The following is a 15,543-nucleotide window of genomic DNA, read 5'->3' as shown; positions in this document are numbered from 1 at the left end:
CCGCAACGGGAGAGACCGCAGCAGAGGGAGGCCCGCATACCACAAAAAAAAAAAAAAAAAAAAAAAAAAAGCAGGTGACAAGCCCTAAATGCAATAGGAACCCAAATACATTTAATATTAAGTAGATATGGATACAAGGGCTGAAAGGGAAGCAGTGGTTCTCTCCCAGTGGTATACTTAGGGTGAGCATTTTTATTTTCCAAGTTTTACATAGTGAGCATGCATTTATTTTGCAATTGGAGGGGGAAAAAAAGCTGGTGGAACCCTCTGAGCCAGATTAGGGGAGCGTGCATGTCACCGAGGTGGAAGAACAAGGCACACAAGTTAGAGGGGAAGAGAAAGGGGGGTGGAGCCTTTTGGAGAGAGGGCATCTTGAACTGCTCCCAGGGACAATATTCCTAGTGAGTTCTATGAGAATGGCACACTGTGGTGGTGGTGGTGGGGGGAGTGTGAGGCGGGATGGCACTAAGACCACCTCTTGGAGGGGTATAGACTCTAACCCAGGGACAACAGTGCATGACTCAGTGGGGACAAAAACCCATTCTGACTGGCCGGGGAGGATGCAGAGGATAGATGCTGGGCGCAGAAGAAACCAAGCCCCTAGAAGGGCTCTCTTCAGGACTGAGCCATGAGAACTCAGGTGCCAGATGAACTTGGATTTGAACCCCAGCCCCAGCCTACCTGCTCTGTGATCTCCAGCATATTTCTTAGCTTTCTGAATCTATAGTGTCTTCATCTGTAAACTGGGGATAGAAATGTCCCAGAAATAGTGTGCCTGCTAGGGCTGATGTGAAATGAAAATGATGGGATACATGTGATTTGACACATAGTGAGTATGCAATAAGATGGAAAGAAAAAAGAGTCTTGTAGGCATGACCCACTTCCATGTCACCAGGGAAATCAACTGGGTCAGAAACCAAAGCTGGGGTGGAGGTAAGTGAATTACTTCTTGACACCCTAGGGTTGCAGATTGGGATCTCTTAGACAATCATGCTCTGTGTCTGGTCTTAGCCATCACTAAGGACCTGGGGAAGAGGAAGCCTCAGGTCTGTAAACAGCCAGGGCACCAACAGGCTGCAGGCATCTCCCCTCTCCACACATGCCTGGTCTTCCCTACCGCCCAGCTGTTCTCTCTTGTTAAGGTTTCTAGGGGTACTGCTTATGTTTCGGAACAGAGCCTGGGCAGTGTGGCAACGCACCTAGAGGGGTTTTCTCCTGGAAGGAGCCTGGTCCACAGCAGGTGCTCAGCAAGTATTTGTTGAGTGAATTATTGAAGTCTGGCATCCTCCCGACTTGCTGTGGCCTACAGAAGCCTCACCTGGTGGCTGGCCCCTGCAGAACTGAGGGACCTCCCTAAGGAGCAGGGAAGGACAGAGCAACTGGGGTGGGGGGTGATCTCTGTCTCTTTCCAGACACCTCTCTGCCGCTTCCCTGGGGGAGTCCTCACATCCTTAATGCTTTGTTTTTGGACCCAAAGAAATATCATTTCTCCAGTTTCACCTCCTGTAATTTTCCCCTTCACTCATTCCACTTTAGCCTCACACCCTTCCTTTCTTAAAAGTTGAGATATTATTGACATATAACATTGTGTGAGTTTAAGGTGTACAACCTGTTGATTTGATATATTTATATATTGCTATATGACTACCACCTTAGCACTAGTTAACACCTCTATCATGTCACACATTATCTTTTTTAATGGTAAGAACACACTCACTATACCTTGACGATTTCAGAGATGCTTCTGCCTCAGGGTCTTTGCATTTGCCCTCCTGCTGCTTGGAATACTCTTCCCCCAGATATCCACTTGGCTTGCTCCCTCAATTCATTCACGTCTTTGCTTAAATGTCACCTTCTCAGGGAGGCCTTCTCTAAAGTTTGAAACCCCACCCCAACTCATACCTCCTATCCCCCTTCCTTGCTTTGTTACTGAGCCCAAGCTCGTACTGCTTGCCACACGACAGGCCAATAAATCAAGAGACGAATTGTTGGGCCAGGAAAAATGACTTTATTCAGAAAGCCAGCAAACCAAGAAGATGGTGGACTTGTGCCCCAAAGAACCATCTTGCCTGAGTTAGAATTCAGGCTTCTTTTATACTAAAAGGGGAGGGAGCAAAGTCAAACATTTGCTGGTTCTGGTCAGCCTCTGGAGGGGATGTGTTAATTTCTTCTTCCCTGCAGTCATTCACAGGTGGGCCTGGTCAGGATGGTTCCTGTATTCAGCCTTCTTTTATACTAAAAGGGGAGGGAGCAAAGTCAAACATTTGCTGGTTCTGGTCAGCCTCTGGAGGGGATGTGTTAATTTCTTCTTCCCTGCAGTCATTCACAGGTGGGCCTGGTCAGGATGGTTCCTGTGAGCTAACCAAAAGTATTTTAGCTTCATGCTCATTACCTGAGGCAGGGTTTCCAGAGATGGGCCATTATGTATAATTTAAGCTTATAGGAAACACCCTTTTAGTGATTAACTTGTAGTAGGATACAAAATTTCTTCCCTATTACAGCTTTATTTTTCTCTATAGCATTTACACCATCTGGCACATCATCTCTTTTGCCTATAAAACCTTTCTTTCCCTACTACACGGCAAACTTCAGGAGGTCAGGGATTTTTGCCTGTTCTGTTCACTGCTTCATCTTCATCACCCAGATTGGTGCATGGCACAAAGTATGACCACAGTAGTTAATTGAATTAGTGGATGTGTGAATGGCATGTATTGGACACTGCTTTGCAAACTTTTAAAGTATAGTGTAAAGCATCATGGTGAGGGGAGGAGGTTACCACCAGCTGCTACAGGGGCAGCCTGAGGGAAGGGAGAGGTCTTTAATGACTCATAATCTCCAGTCACCAACTCCAGAAGCCACAGAACAACTCTTCGGTGGGTTTGTATTGTTATCTAAAGTTGGTCCACAGCTCGGTGCTGAGGTGGCTTCCCCCTCCACACTTTGGTGGAGGGAGAGGAGAGAAGGAGAGGGAAGGCCCCTATTTAAGTCCTTGGGATGGGTCACTAACGCCTTCAGGCCAAAAACCAATTTAGGAATACAAGATAAGTTTTGCATCGGCCCCTCTTTCTGCTTGTCTGCAGTTTAAAAAAAAAATGTGCGTGATGATAAAGAATCACTGTTTATATTAGTAAATCTCAGTTTGGGTCCAAGAGTGAACATTTGCGGAATCGAAGTAAACGCCTTCCATGCAACAAAGCAGATCCAGACTTCTAGGGGTCACTATGAAGAACCCCACGGGTGCGCAGTAGCTGGTCGTGGGGAAGACCAGGTTTGATGGGGGCTTGTGTCTAAAGACAACGGGAGGTTCTGAGGTGCGCGGGAGGTTTGCATTGGTTGGGGAGGGAAAAATACTTGCTGGTAACAGCAGTCGTGCCTCCCTCCCTGCGTTAATGGAAAGGCTTCTAGGGATGGGCAGCAAAAGCCCCCCTCAGTAGGCGCTCAGTAAGTGTCACTCGAGACGCACAGGCTGGGACGCGCGCTGGAAAAGCGCCTCTGCCGGGGTCCCGACCCTTTCCCAGGACTTAGCTCAGGGCGAGTCCCCGGCTCGGGCGGGACCCAGCGTTCGGTGTCCTGGCGGGCTGACCGAGGGCTGAGGGCCAGAGCCAGGGCCGCGATGCAGCCAGGGAACTGACCCACCTATGTCCAGGCGGTACAGCGCGAAGGGTCCCGCGCGCGCGCGCACCCGCGGGCTTGGGGTCAAGGCCGGGGCGCCTGGGTGGCGCGGGAGGGGTGGCCGGACGCGCGGGGACGGGATGGGATGTGACGAGCGGCGCGCTGTGCATTGTGGGAATCCCGGGGCCGCGGCTACTGGTTCCAGTTCACTCAGCAGCGGAGCCGGGCGGAGGGGGCGAGTGTGGGGCGCGCGGGCGGGAAGCGAGGAGGCGGGCGGGCCAGCCAGGAGCGCGGAGAGAAAAGGCGCGAGCGGCCGAGAGGGCACAGGCCAGACACCTTGCTGCTGCTGCCGCCGCCGCCGAGCCGCCCCGTAAGTGCCGCATGGGCCTCCTCGCCGCGCGCCCCGTCCCCGCTGCCCGGGTCCGGCCGCCTCGCTCTTCCGGCCGAGGGTGCCTGGGAGCCTCCGGGCCTGGCGCGTACCGGGCGGCGCACGGCCGCGCTCGGGCCGCCGGGCTCAGCGGGGCCCACGCCGGGGCCTCGCGCGCGCACGGCGCCCTCCGAGGCCCTGCCCCGGCCGCGCGGGAGTCCCTCTGGTTTTGTTCAAAAAGCAAACCCGGAAGCTAACTTCTCTTAGAACCGCGTCCTCCTGCCTGAGTCTGGGCGCTTTTGTGGGCAGGAGACAGCCCTGGCCCGTCCCCCGGCGACCCTTCTCGGAGCGGGCGGGCTGGACACGAGGCCGCGAGAGGCGGCGGGGAGCTGGCCGGCCGGCCTGGGCCTGGATGCCCGGGAGCTGTTGTGCGCGGAGTTGTACTTGGTGAGGCGCCCGTCCGCCGGCGAGTTGCCGGCCCCGGCACAATAAGTGGGGCCCGAGCCCCAGGTGGCCGTGGTGTAGGCGTCTGGCTGGTATCTGCTGGGAGGGTGGGGTGGGGGGTTGGGGGATACTTGCGGGACTGCAACCAGGCAGGGGCGGGGAGGGGTTTGTCCAGAGACTGCCTGGAGAGGGGCCACGGGAACCCCCGCTGCTTTCGCTCGTCTTCCGACCGGCCTTTTGTTTGCTTTGTGGTTGGGAGTTTTTTTTTTTTTTAAGGTAACTCCGGAAGGCTGGAAGGCTGTAGGTTCCTCGGGTGGAGAAGGCCGGGAGGGAAGAGACTCGCTGGGGGTGGGGTGGAGTGAGGAGGTGAGTGTGCAGGATGCTGTTGGCCATGCCACCTGACAACAGGTGTGCGGAATGGCGCGCCCCACGTCCACTTCTGCAGGGACCACAGATCACTCAAGGATCTTGTCAGTAGATTGCTTGGAAGGTTCTTTTAGACAAGATGTTAGGGAAAAATATTCCTGAGTTTGAAAGTAAGAGACTTATGTATTGATACAAACAGCTGAGACAAACCTTAAATTCAATAATTACAATTACCACGAAGTCTTTGTAAGACTTTAATGATCCAATAAACAGCATATAAGAATAGACAATTAGAGGGGCACTCCTGCTAGCTTCTCTCTTTCTTCTACCCTTGTGGTTTGAGGTTTTATCATTAAAGAGGGGGGAAAGTGCTTTGTTACAAGGCTTCCTGCTCTAGGGACTCAGGGAATTTTGAACAGTTTTAGGTTTGAGTGGGAGACTCTAGTTGTGAATTAGATGGAATCCATGTACTCCAGGCCACGTTTCAGTTACTAGTTTGCTTTCAGAGGAGTTATTAGCTCTGAAATGGACACCTCATGCCTGCAACTGGAATTAATACCCCTTGTACACAACTAACCAAAGCTGGGCAGTAGCATCTCAGTCTTGCACAAGAGGCTACCTGATGAGGATAAATGTGTTTTTCAACCTATTTTTCTTTCTTTCTTTCTTTTTTTTAAATCCTCAAGACTTTAAATTCTTCTTTACTCTAGTTTTAGGAGGAGAGTGGGAAATCTTTCCACTTTGTTATTGTTTTAATCTCTTACCATTGTTAATGCTGATCCCTAGATAAAGGCGTTTAGTAGGAGGGAAGGGGTTAAAGTATGTGAAAATTGTTTGAGGCAGGGAGGGCCTTTAGAATGAGGAAGGGATGGCTCACATTTTATTAAACTTTTAAGAGTTGTCTGGAACATCACACATGACACTCTACACTTTACACAACTATAAGTCACTGGCTTGGTCTATACCAAATGGGCCAGGGTCAGGGAGGGGTATGTCTCAATCTGCCATTTCTTCTGGTCCTCCAGACAGCAGATCTCTGGAAGATCCCTCATCCCTTCCTTCAAAGAGAGACTTGGACTACATACATGTATTCTCAGACCTGCCTCTAATAGCTTCAGAGTTAATGCTGCCCCAAGGCATTTAAAGGAGCTTTATTTAAATAAACAAGCATAAACTGAAAACCCAACCTGACAAAACCCAACAAGAATCTATATGTGATGTTCATCAGTACTTCAGCAGCCTCTAGCTCTCATTTGAGTGTGCCTTTGGATTTATGTCAGCTTTTTCAGAGCCCCATTCTTGGCACATGGACTGGGAAGGGGCAGGGCTCAGTGGGGCCCATACCTGTCTTATGGGTCCTTCCCGAGTTCTGTAGGTTTAGAAATACATTGGACCCCACCCCAGCTCTTATGAGTGAGCCCGAGTGGGTCAGCTCTTCATTCCAAAGGGTTGTATAGCTTGTTAACTTGGAAAAAGGCTTCCAGATCAGTGTCTTGCAGCTTTCAGTAAATATTTCTTGAGAATCATTTTCTTGAGGGTCAGGCACTAGGGACAGAACCTGATCAAGAAATGTCCAGTCTTGCCATGTCCCCCCACCTCCCAGGAGGGGAGGGGGCTGGAGGTTGAATCAATCACCAGTGGCCAGTAATTTGGTCAGTCGTGCCTCCTATGTAATGAAGCCTCCATAAAACCCCCAAACGACAGCGTTCAGAGAGCATCCAGGTGGGTGAACAAGTGGAGATTTGGAGAGAGTGGCACACTTGGAGAGGGCATGGAAGCTCCATGCCCTTCCCCAGACCTTGCCCTGTGTATCTCTTCCATCAGGCTGTTCCAAGTTATATCCTTTTATAATAAACTGGTAATCTAGTAAAGAAGAAAAAAAAAAAAAAGAAATGCCCAGTTCTTATCCTTGGGAAGCTGATGTGAGGAGGAGAAGGCAGGCAAGCAGCCATTGCAGGGTCAGTACAGGAGGCCACAGTAGATCCCATAGCAGCTCCCAGACAGTAGCCTATTCAGGAGCAAGCCCTTACCAGGCACGGAAAGGCCAAGTAAGAGTTGGCTGGGCAAAGGAGGGCAGGTGGGGACAAGCGTTTGAGACCTGCCCCACATGTGCAGAGTCTGAGAACAATGAGAACAGAGGTCATATGGGGGAACTGCCAGAGGCTCAGGATGGCTGGATTCTAGACGGGAGTCAGGTGAAGCCAGAGGGCCAAACAGACCAAATCACAGAGGATCCTGATCAGAAACACACTGAAGGATTTAAACTTCTTCCTAAGAGCAGTAACAAGCCTTTGAAGCCTCTGAGTAGGAGGAAGATGTGGTCAGATGTCCTTTATTGGGAATGCTTCATCAGTTCAGCAAATATTGAATAGCTTCTAGATGCCAAGCCTCACCAGGGTCTTGCCCTACTGAAGCTCACATTTTCCTCTGATGGCCTTCCATTGGAGTGATTCTCTCTGAGTTTCTCACAACCTTTAAAAGGGAGAGGAGGTTTGAAGGTAAATGTCCTTATGAAGCAGGCAGACAGTGCCTTACTGTTGTTGAAGAATAGTGCTGGTTCCTTTAGTGTCACTCAGGAAGCACACCATGGAGTGGGTTTGCAGAGGTGAATTTTTTTTTTTTTTTTTTTTTTTTTTGGTGGTACGCGGGCCTCTCACTGTTGTGGCCTCTCCCGTTGCGGAGCACAGGCTCCGGATGCACAGGCTCCGGACGCACAGGCTCAGCGGCCATGCCTCACGGGCCCAGCCGCTCCGCGGCATGTGGGATCTTCCCGGACCGGGGCACGAACCCACGTCCCCTGCATCGGCAAGCGGACTCTCAACCACTGCGCCACCAGGGAAGCCCCAGGGGTGAAATTTTAATCCCAGACTAGCTTCCTGCTAACTGTTCCTGCTTGTAGTGAGTAACACTTGTGTTCAGCTTTTGTTTTTTTCCCCCGCCATTAAAAACCTAACACATGAGAGTAGTATCTGCTGGAACAAAATGTGTGGTTTAGGGTTTACTTACTGTCTCAATTTATCCTCTCTCCTTGTTTGCAGTCCCTTGGTTCACTGAGGGTGGACTGTAAGTTCTTTAATCATCAGCCTCATTTTCTGGTGTAGTGTTTTATGAATGGAGAGAGATGTTTTTCCTGATTGGCCAGAGTACCAGACCAAGTCTCTGTTCTGAGCCAATCAGAGTGCAGCTTGTGAACCCCTGCTCTGTGAGTGATAGTTGTGTAGTATATCCACATGCCTCTGGGGACATGACAGCAACGACACCGTTAATCAGTTGGTACGATAGGAGTAAACGGAAGAGAATGCAGTAAACAGGATTAGTGTCCTGCACTTCAGAATTAAGTGTCTCAGCTTTGCCTTCGTGATTGGAGTTGATGGGAAGGTGACAAATGCATGTGGACACATGGGCATTTATCTAGCTGCAGGGAATGGATGGGGCAGTCCTCACTCTGTAACAGCGACTTGAGCGCTGATAGCTCAGATTCCTCCATCCTCGGGTGCTGGACATAGGGCTGTCTGACTCGCAGCCCCCCAGCCATTCTAATCATTATTTTGCTCAAGATCAGTATGCACACATTCATTGCTTAGATAATAAAAGACTTCACCATTGACCATTCCAGTGGTTTTGTGAGTGTCCTGATTATTTAAGTTTTCTATGCTGCATCTTTTACAGAGGTCAGCGTCTTATAGATATGAGGAAGGTCAGTACTTTCCTCTGGTCTGTGTTACTGTGCCCATCCTATGGCAAGAAGAGAGATTGCTGGAACCATAGAATGGTCAGGGAGTCAGAAGGCCTCTGCAGGCTCCAGCCTCAGCCATCAGGGAAATTGCGGTGTTCCCTTCCTGGGAATCCCCAAGGTAGCTCCACAAGCTCCCTGAATTTTGAGGGTCTGGGCTCCCACACGAATGGTCCCAAAGAAGGCCCCGGACTGATATCTCACTTGCCACATCTCTGAGTCCTGTGGCCTTTGGAAATGCTGCCCTCATTTTTGTCAGGAGAACCCCATCCACTGTAACTAATCAGTCCCAACCCAGCCAGCATTTGAGGGCCTCTCAGGAACGCGGCAGGGTGGTAGGTTCTTAGAGATACAGTGGTGAGCAGAGCAGCCTGGTGCATCCCGTCAAGACAGACAAGGAAATAGGCAGTGGTGATACAGTGTAACAAGTGCTAAGAGTGGGATAGTTGGCTTTAGAATGTTTATATAAGTTGGATCCGGAGTGGCAATCATGTTGGAGGGAGGGGCTGGAAACTGCACTTGCAAAGCACTTTATATAAGACTGAGAAAAGCAATTGAACATATTTCCGTGGTGGCTGAGGTACATTATAAGGGATTTTTCGCTGGGCTCAGGGGCCACCGCAGGAGTGTCTACTGAGGAAACTGAGAGCGATTCAGCCTGGTGGAGCCCTCATTGCTGGAAATAGGGAGAGATGAGCCGGAGGTCAGCGGGACCTTGCATGTAAAGCTAGAGTCTGGGCGTGGGGCTGCTCCACACTAGACTGGGACTGGGGGCCACACGGCACAGCCACTGCAGGAATGGGTCTCCATCGCCAGAGGACATGTTGGGACCACTAGGTAGGATTGCCCCAGACTGAGGGCTGGAGAGAGTGTTCCAGACTGAGCGAGTGGCATGTGCCGAAGGGTGGAAGTGGGAATGAAGGTGGTTTGCAGCGCACTGAGGAACCAGTAAGGGTGCCCCGTTGGTGAGGAATAGAAAGGTGTGGTAGGATGGCCGTTTGCCCTCCTGAACTCTGTTGCCCCTCCTCCTTGTTTTCTTGTCCGTCTTATTCATGGAATCCTCACAGCCAGGCTTCTCATTTGTCCTGTGCTTTGAGGACAGATCACGTTGTCGCGGGCTCATCTCAATCGCTGGGGGACTTGTCATCAAAGACCTGTTTCTCACTCGACCCTGGCTCTTCCCTCTACAGCCCTCTCCACCAGTGTGTCTCTGTGTGAACTTTGGGTTTCTGCAAACACGGTTCATGTCTATTGTGAATGATTGATTGTTGGAGGAGCTGTAGAGATAAAGACCACAGAGATCCCTTCAGGACCAACCACAGAATTTTCATTTCCTGGCCTGATAACAGTCAAAAAGACCGCCAAGCTAATGTTCAGTAACGAACAGATGCCAGGGTTGCCTGAAGACCTATCACTGTCTTCAAAGCCTGTGGGGCCCTCTACAGGGCTGACGGCTTCTGGTTTGCTGAACAGGGTGCCCCCCTGGTGGACGAGTCCAGGAAGGAAGGACACAGCATTGTTAGTTCGATAAGGTATTACTGCTGTTTCTCCTGTGGGCAAGCTCAGTGCCCGGAAGAGAAGGTGAATGCAGAAGAAGCCACTTTCTCCATGACGTAGGACTGTCCGTCTCTCAGAAAAGGCTAGACGCAGGACATGGGTCAAAGTAGGCTTTGACTTGTCACTCAGACCCTGGTTTCAGGGTCAGCTTTCAAGTTGGTTTGTCAGGTTACAGAGACTGGCTGTTTCCTCTTTTCTTCGGAGCACATAGCTGGAGGACATTTCCCAATCTCTCTTGCAACTAGGTGTGGCCACGTGATCACGTTCTAGTCAGTGGATCACAGTCAGGGGTGATGTGCCCCACTTCCAGGCCTGGCCTCTGAAAGCCCCCATGTGTTGTCCTCCATGGCCCTTTCCCTCCAGTAGTAAACCCTGAATTGTGTATTGAAGGGTGGGAGGAGTCTGGATCCACAAATCATCCCGCAGAGAAGCACCAGCCAGTCATGGAAGCCACTTTGGACTTTTCACAAGTGAGAAATAAGCTGGGGGGGCTTATTTGTTACAGCAGCTAACCTAGGACCCATAGGCTTTCAGTGGTGGGGCTGTGACTTGAATCAGGTCAGTCTGACTTTGGAATTCGAGTTATTAACCACAGTGTTCAACAGTCACTTCTGTCACAGCCACTCTCTCCCCCAACGTTGGTGCCTGGCCATAGCTGCCCACATCCCATAGACCTCTGAAGAGCAGGATGGACCCAACATGTCCGTTGATTGGTTGATCTGGAGATTGCACATCATTTTCCAAATGAGGTTTTAAAAATCACCACAGGTTACCGGATGTCATGAGGCTGCATGGCTCAGTCAGAATTCTTTCAGAGCTGTGGCTGCAGCTTGGAGATTTATAGTTAGAAGTGCAGGAAGAACATGAGGAGGGGCGAGGAACAGAATCCCTTCAGGACAGGCCCCTTGGGGAGGGGATGAAAACTCGGGTTGCTCTATCAGAGAGGATCCTGACTCCAAATAAGACGTGAAGATGTTCTTCTATCAGCAGAGTGGCAGTGATGTTTAAGATCTTTCCTGGGACCTGGGGAGCTACAGATGAGTTGACTACAGCATCTAGCATGGAGTAGCTCCAGGTTGAGTCGAGTTGGGGAGGCAGGCACACAGATATGTGCCGGGGTATGTGCTGTGGGAACACAGAGCAGTGAGCAGTTCCATGGTCAGGACCGAGGAGAGTGTTGGCAAGAGGACAAAGGGTGTTTCAGGCAGGGGAAGCAGCATGTATAAAAACATTCTGGGGCTTCACCGGTGGCGCAGTGGTTGAGAGTCCGCCTGCCGATGCAGGGGACGCGGGTTTGGGCCCCGGTCCGGGAACATCCCACATGCAGCGGAGCGGCTGGGCCCGTGAGCCATGGCCGCTGAGCCTGCGCGTCCGGAGCCTGTGTTCCGCAACGGGAGAGGCCACAACAGTGAGAGGCCCGCGTGCCGCAAAAAACAAACAAAAAAAAAACGTTCTGGACACAGCTTCACAGGTCAGGAATTCAGGGGCAGCCTGGGACATCAGCCTGGGCAGAGGTGGCAGGAAGCAGTGCTGCAGAAGTAGTTGAAGGATGCTGTTTGTGGCTGGCTCAGGGTGATGAGGAACCAGCAAAGTGGGCAGAGATCCTCTGGTGTCCATGGAGAGAGACTGGTGCTGGGGGGAACAGGTGAGAAATAGTGGGAGCTGAACCAAGGCAGGGAGGGCGAAGAGAAGGGGAGAGGCTTGAGAAGTTAGGGAAGCCTCCGTTGAACCTTACTAATGGCGGGGAGCTGTGGTGGTGGGTAGAGGAATAGGGACAGGGTGACTCCCACTGGGCAGCTTGATGCATGGTTTTGCCACCGCTGGGGCTGAGAAACCCAGAGGAGTTCACCTGCCTGTGGGAATTAACAAGTGGGCCCTGCCGCAGGCAGTCAGAACAGAGCTCTGGGGCTCAGCAACTAGGTGTGCGCCGGGTTAGGGACCCGGGAGTCTCCAGCATGTCGACTAAGACTCTTGACTCAAGTCAGAGGGAAATCCCAGGAGCATTACTTTTGAAGAATAAGCGTGTCTAGGGCCCATCAGGTCCCTCAATGGTAGTGGCTCCTCTGTGGGACAGGACATTGTCCCATTCCCACAAAGGCAGCCCCAAACATACCCAGACAGGTCCGCCTGTAGAGCCTGTAGACAGAGCTGGAGTCTGTGCTCTAATAAGAACAGGCTTCTCCTTCTGGAAGGGGGGAAGCATTCAGATGTAAAAGCTCTTAGTCCAAAGGAATGGGGTTGGTCTGTGAAACACATTTGCATTAAAGCAGAAGACTGCTAGGAGCCCAGTTACAGCTTTTCCCTGCAAACACACATGCACACACGTGTACACATACCATTTCCTGCTCAGAGTGAGCATGGGCACCTGTTTGCAGGGAATGTTTTAAAATAGAGCTCATTACAGAAGAAATGGAGCCAACTGATTGTTTCAGAAAAACCAGACCCTTCTGAGACTCTCTTTAGCACTCAGTGATCAATTAAGACTTGGTGCTCCCCTTGACAGGGTGAAATACAGGGTTCTCATCACAGAGGCCTTGAGCTCCCTTAATTCTGGTGAGCCAGTCAGCACAGCTGCCCCAGAGTGTCCAGGAATTCTGCTCTCTGCTGTTTTGGCCATCTCTCTGTCAGGCAGGTGATCTGAGATGATCTTGGGGGTCATACTGATGTTAGATATAGACCATGCATATCTTGAATGTAGGGTCGGATGTCAGAGTAACAAGGACTCCTAACTTTGTGGCTTCCATGGTCATAGAGACATGGACTGTGGCAGCTGGAGGGGCCCACACACCGTGGAGCCTGACCTCAGTTTACGAGAAGATGAGAGACCTGCCCATTTTATTCAGTGGTCTGAGCATCAGTGACTTCTAGGGAAGGCTTGTCTGACGCCCCAGAACAGGCTGAGGGCTCTGCATAGCCCCTCTCCCAGCACCCTGCACTGGCCTTTGACAGTTACCATTTAAATGACTGTAGGGTTATTTATTTATTTATTTTTTTGCAGTTCGCGGGCCTCTCACTGTTGTGGCCTCTCCCGTTGCGGAGCACAGGCTCCGGATGCGCAGGCTCAGCGGCCACGGCTCACTGGCTCACTGGCCTAGCCGCTCCGCGGCATGTTGGATCTTCTCGGACTGGGGCACGAATCCGTGTCCCCTGCATTGGCAGGTGGACTCTCAACCATTGCACCACCAGGGAAGCCCGACTGTAGGGTTATTTATTGTTTCTCTTCCCCACCAGCTCTGGGAGAACAGGAACCACATCTGTCTCGTGCACTGCTGTCTCCATTCCTCAGCATGATTCCTGAAGTGAATGCATGAATGACTTGAATGCTCTTAGTAAACGTTTGTGACCTTACTGTGTGTTGCTACACTAGGAATACAGTTGGGGGCAGCCCTCTGAGACCTTGCAGTGTGATGGGAGAGACGGCGGGGTGGGGCGGGGGTGTGTGCACGTCAGTGCTGTGGTGTGAAGCACATAGGACCCCAGAGGATGGAGCACTCAGGGAGAGGTTGGCAGAGGGCAGAAAAGCATGAAGGATAAAGGAGGTCCTTTTTAACAGGCACAGCCACTGTGGAGGAGGGCATTTGGGGGAACTGCCTATGTTTGTGTTTAGACCTAAGGAAGCACAGGTAAAACTAGATGGGTGTGCCAGGCCTAGATTTCTAGGGCGTTTCGTGACAGGCCAAGGGTCCTGATTTTATCTTGGGAATTGTGGCAGCAGGGAAAACTTTAAGACCTGGGCCATGGCGTATTCAGATTTGTGTGTACGGAGATAGCCCAGCCAGTAGAGGGCAGGTAGATTAGAGTGTGGCCTGTGGTGAGAAGGCCTTTTCAGGAGATGTTTGTGATCGTTCGGTTAAGATAGTGGTGACCTGGATCCAGGCACAGTCGGGGTGGAAAAGAGAGGACCCCACAGTAGGTGTTGAAGAAGGGGGATCCTTCGGACTGTGGGGCATTTTGGATGGGGGGGTGGGGGCCAAGGAAGGAAGAACTCTCCTCCCTCTTCTCTAAGGACAGGCTTGTCTAGCAGTCTGCAAGTGCTCAGAGGGCCTCTTACTCCAACCTGGCAGCCCACTGAACTCCTGTGAGCTGCTCTTGCCTCTCACAGATAAAGGACCTTAAGGTAGAGGTGCTGCTTTCATCAGAGAACCTAGGTATATGCCTTATATCTTCATTCTAGGGGCAGGTGACATAGTTTTCTTTTCTTTTATGAAGACTTCAGCAAATTTATCAGCCCCGGTCTCAAGTGTATGAAAATACAATTATTAAACAAGCATATAGATTGTAGCCAAGAAATCCCATTTTCTTTTACATCATGTGGCATAAAGGCGAGGCACTTAAGAGCAGTCATTGTCAGAGTAACGTTTATATGGAAGTGGCCGATAAAATTGATGTCACGGTATAAAATGTGAAAAGCGAAGCCGTTCTCTTTTCCAGGGCTGAAGCACACCGGCAGAATGCAGAAACTGGGCTCGTGGGGCTCAGCGGCTGCAGGCAGTGGCATCTGCTGGCACAACCCATTTCTTCCAGGGGCCAGAGGCATGGGGAAAGGGGAGATGCCCTGTCCCCAGTAATCCTGACCCGTGTGTCTCTTGCCTCCACAGTGTGTTTACTGATCCATCTCCAGGGCCACCGCCATGTCCAGCCGGGGTGGGAAGAAGAAGTCCACCAAAACCTCCCGGTCCGCCAAGGCAGGAGTCATCTTCCCTGTGGGCCGGATGCTGCGGTACATCAAGAAAGGCCACCCCAAGTACAGGATCGGAGTGGGCGCGCCCGTGTACATGGCCGCCGTCCTGGAGTACCTGACAGGTGAGTGTGCCCGAGTCACTGCAGACACCACAGCTTTCCAAGGATTGGTAGGACCTTGTTCATTTCTTTTATTTTGAAAATTTTCAAACCTACAGAAAAGTTATGAGAACCGTACAGTGAACATTTTTACCTAGATTCAACAGTTGTTAACATGTTGCCCTGCTTGCTTTATCTCCGTCAACCCTGTGTGTGTGTGTGTGTGTGTGTGCGTGCGCGTGTGCGTGTGCGTGTGTGCACTTGGATGTTTCTGGAGAGCCCAGTCCAATTGTTTTGCAGAATGTCCTTTAATCTGGGTTGGCCTAAGGCTTGGATTTAGGTTAAATGTTTTGGTAGGCGAATTCCGTAAGCGATGTTGAGTCCTTCTCTGGCATCGTGTCAGAAGGCGCCTGCTGTGGGTTTGTCCTGTCATTAGTGATCTTTGCTTTAGTCATTCGATCAAGGTGGTATCTGTGCATTTCTGCACATCCTGGATCACAATCTGTCACCCATTGGCTTTAGCATTCCTTGATGATCTTACCTGGATCTGTTATCACTATGGTCGTTATAAAATAGTGATTTTTCTATTTCTGTTATTTTTCCTACATTTGTTAGTCAGCATTCTGTTAAGAAAAGCTTTCCTTCTGCCCTTCCCTTCTTTTTTTTTTTTTTTTTTTTTTTTTTT

The 15,543-nt window shown here is 50.9% G+C and overlaps 1 protein-coding gene across 4 annotated transcripts in view; it reads left to right on the top strand.

The window, feature by feature from the left end:
- Positions 1–3,776: 3,776 nt before the first annotated feature.
- Positions 3,777–15,543, top strand: part of MACROH2A1 (macroH2A.1 histone) — an 80,143-nt gene continuing 68,376 nt past the window's right edge. Inside the window, exons 1-2 of one of the 4 annotated variants that reach the window (XM_024125231.2) lie at positions 3,777–3,982; positions 14,678–14,882. In XM_024125231.2, coding sequence (XP_023980999.1) covers positions 14,711–14,882 — 172 coding nt within the window. In that variant the 5' untranslated portion in view covers positions 3,777–3,982; positions 14,678–14,710. The remainder of the gene's footprint in view (positions 3,983–14,677; positions 14,883–15,543) is intronic. The other 3 variants (XM_024125247.2, XM_024125241.1, XM_024125225.3) reach the window with 3 other exon arrangements.

The sequence above is a fragment of the Physeter macrocephalus genome, chromosome 8 (genome assembly GCF_002837175.3).
Source record: "Physeter macrocephalus isolate SW-GA chromosome 8, ASM283717v5, whole genome shotgun sequence".
Taxonomy (NCBI): domain Eukaryota; kingdom Metazoa; phylum Chordata; class Mammalia; order Artiodactyla; family Physeteridae; genus Physeter; species Physeter macrocephalus.
This window is presented reverse-complemented; position numbering and strand designations above follow the sequence as displayed.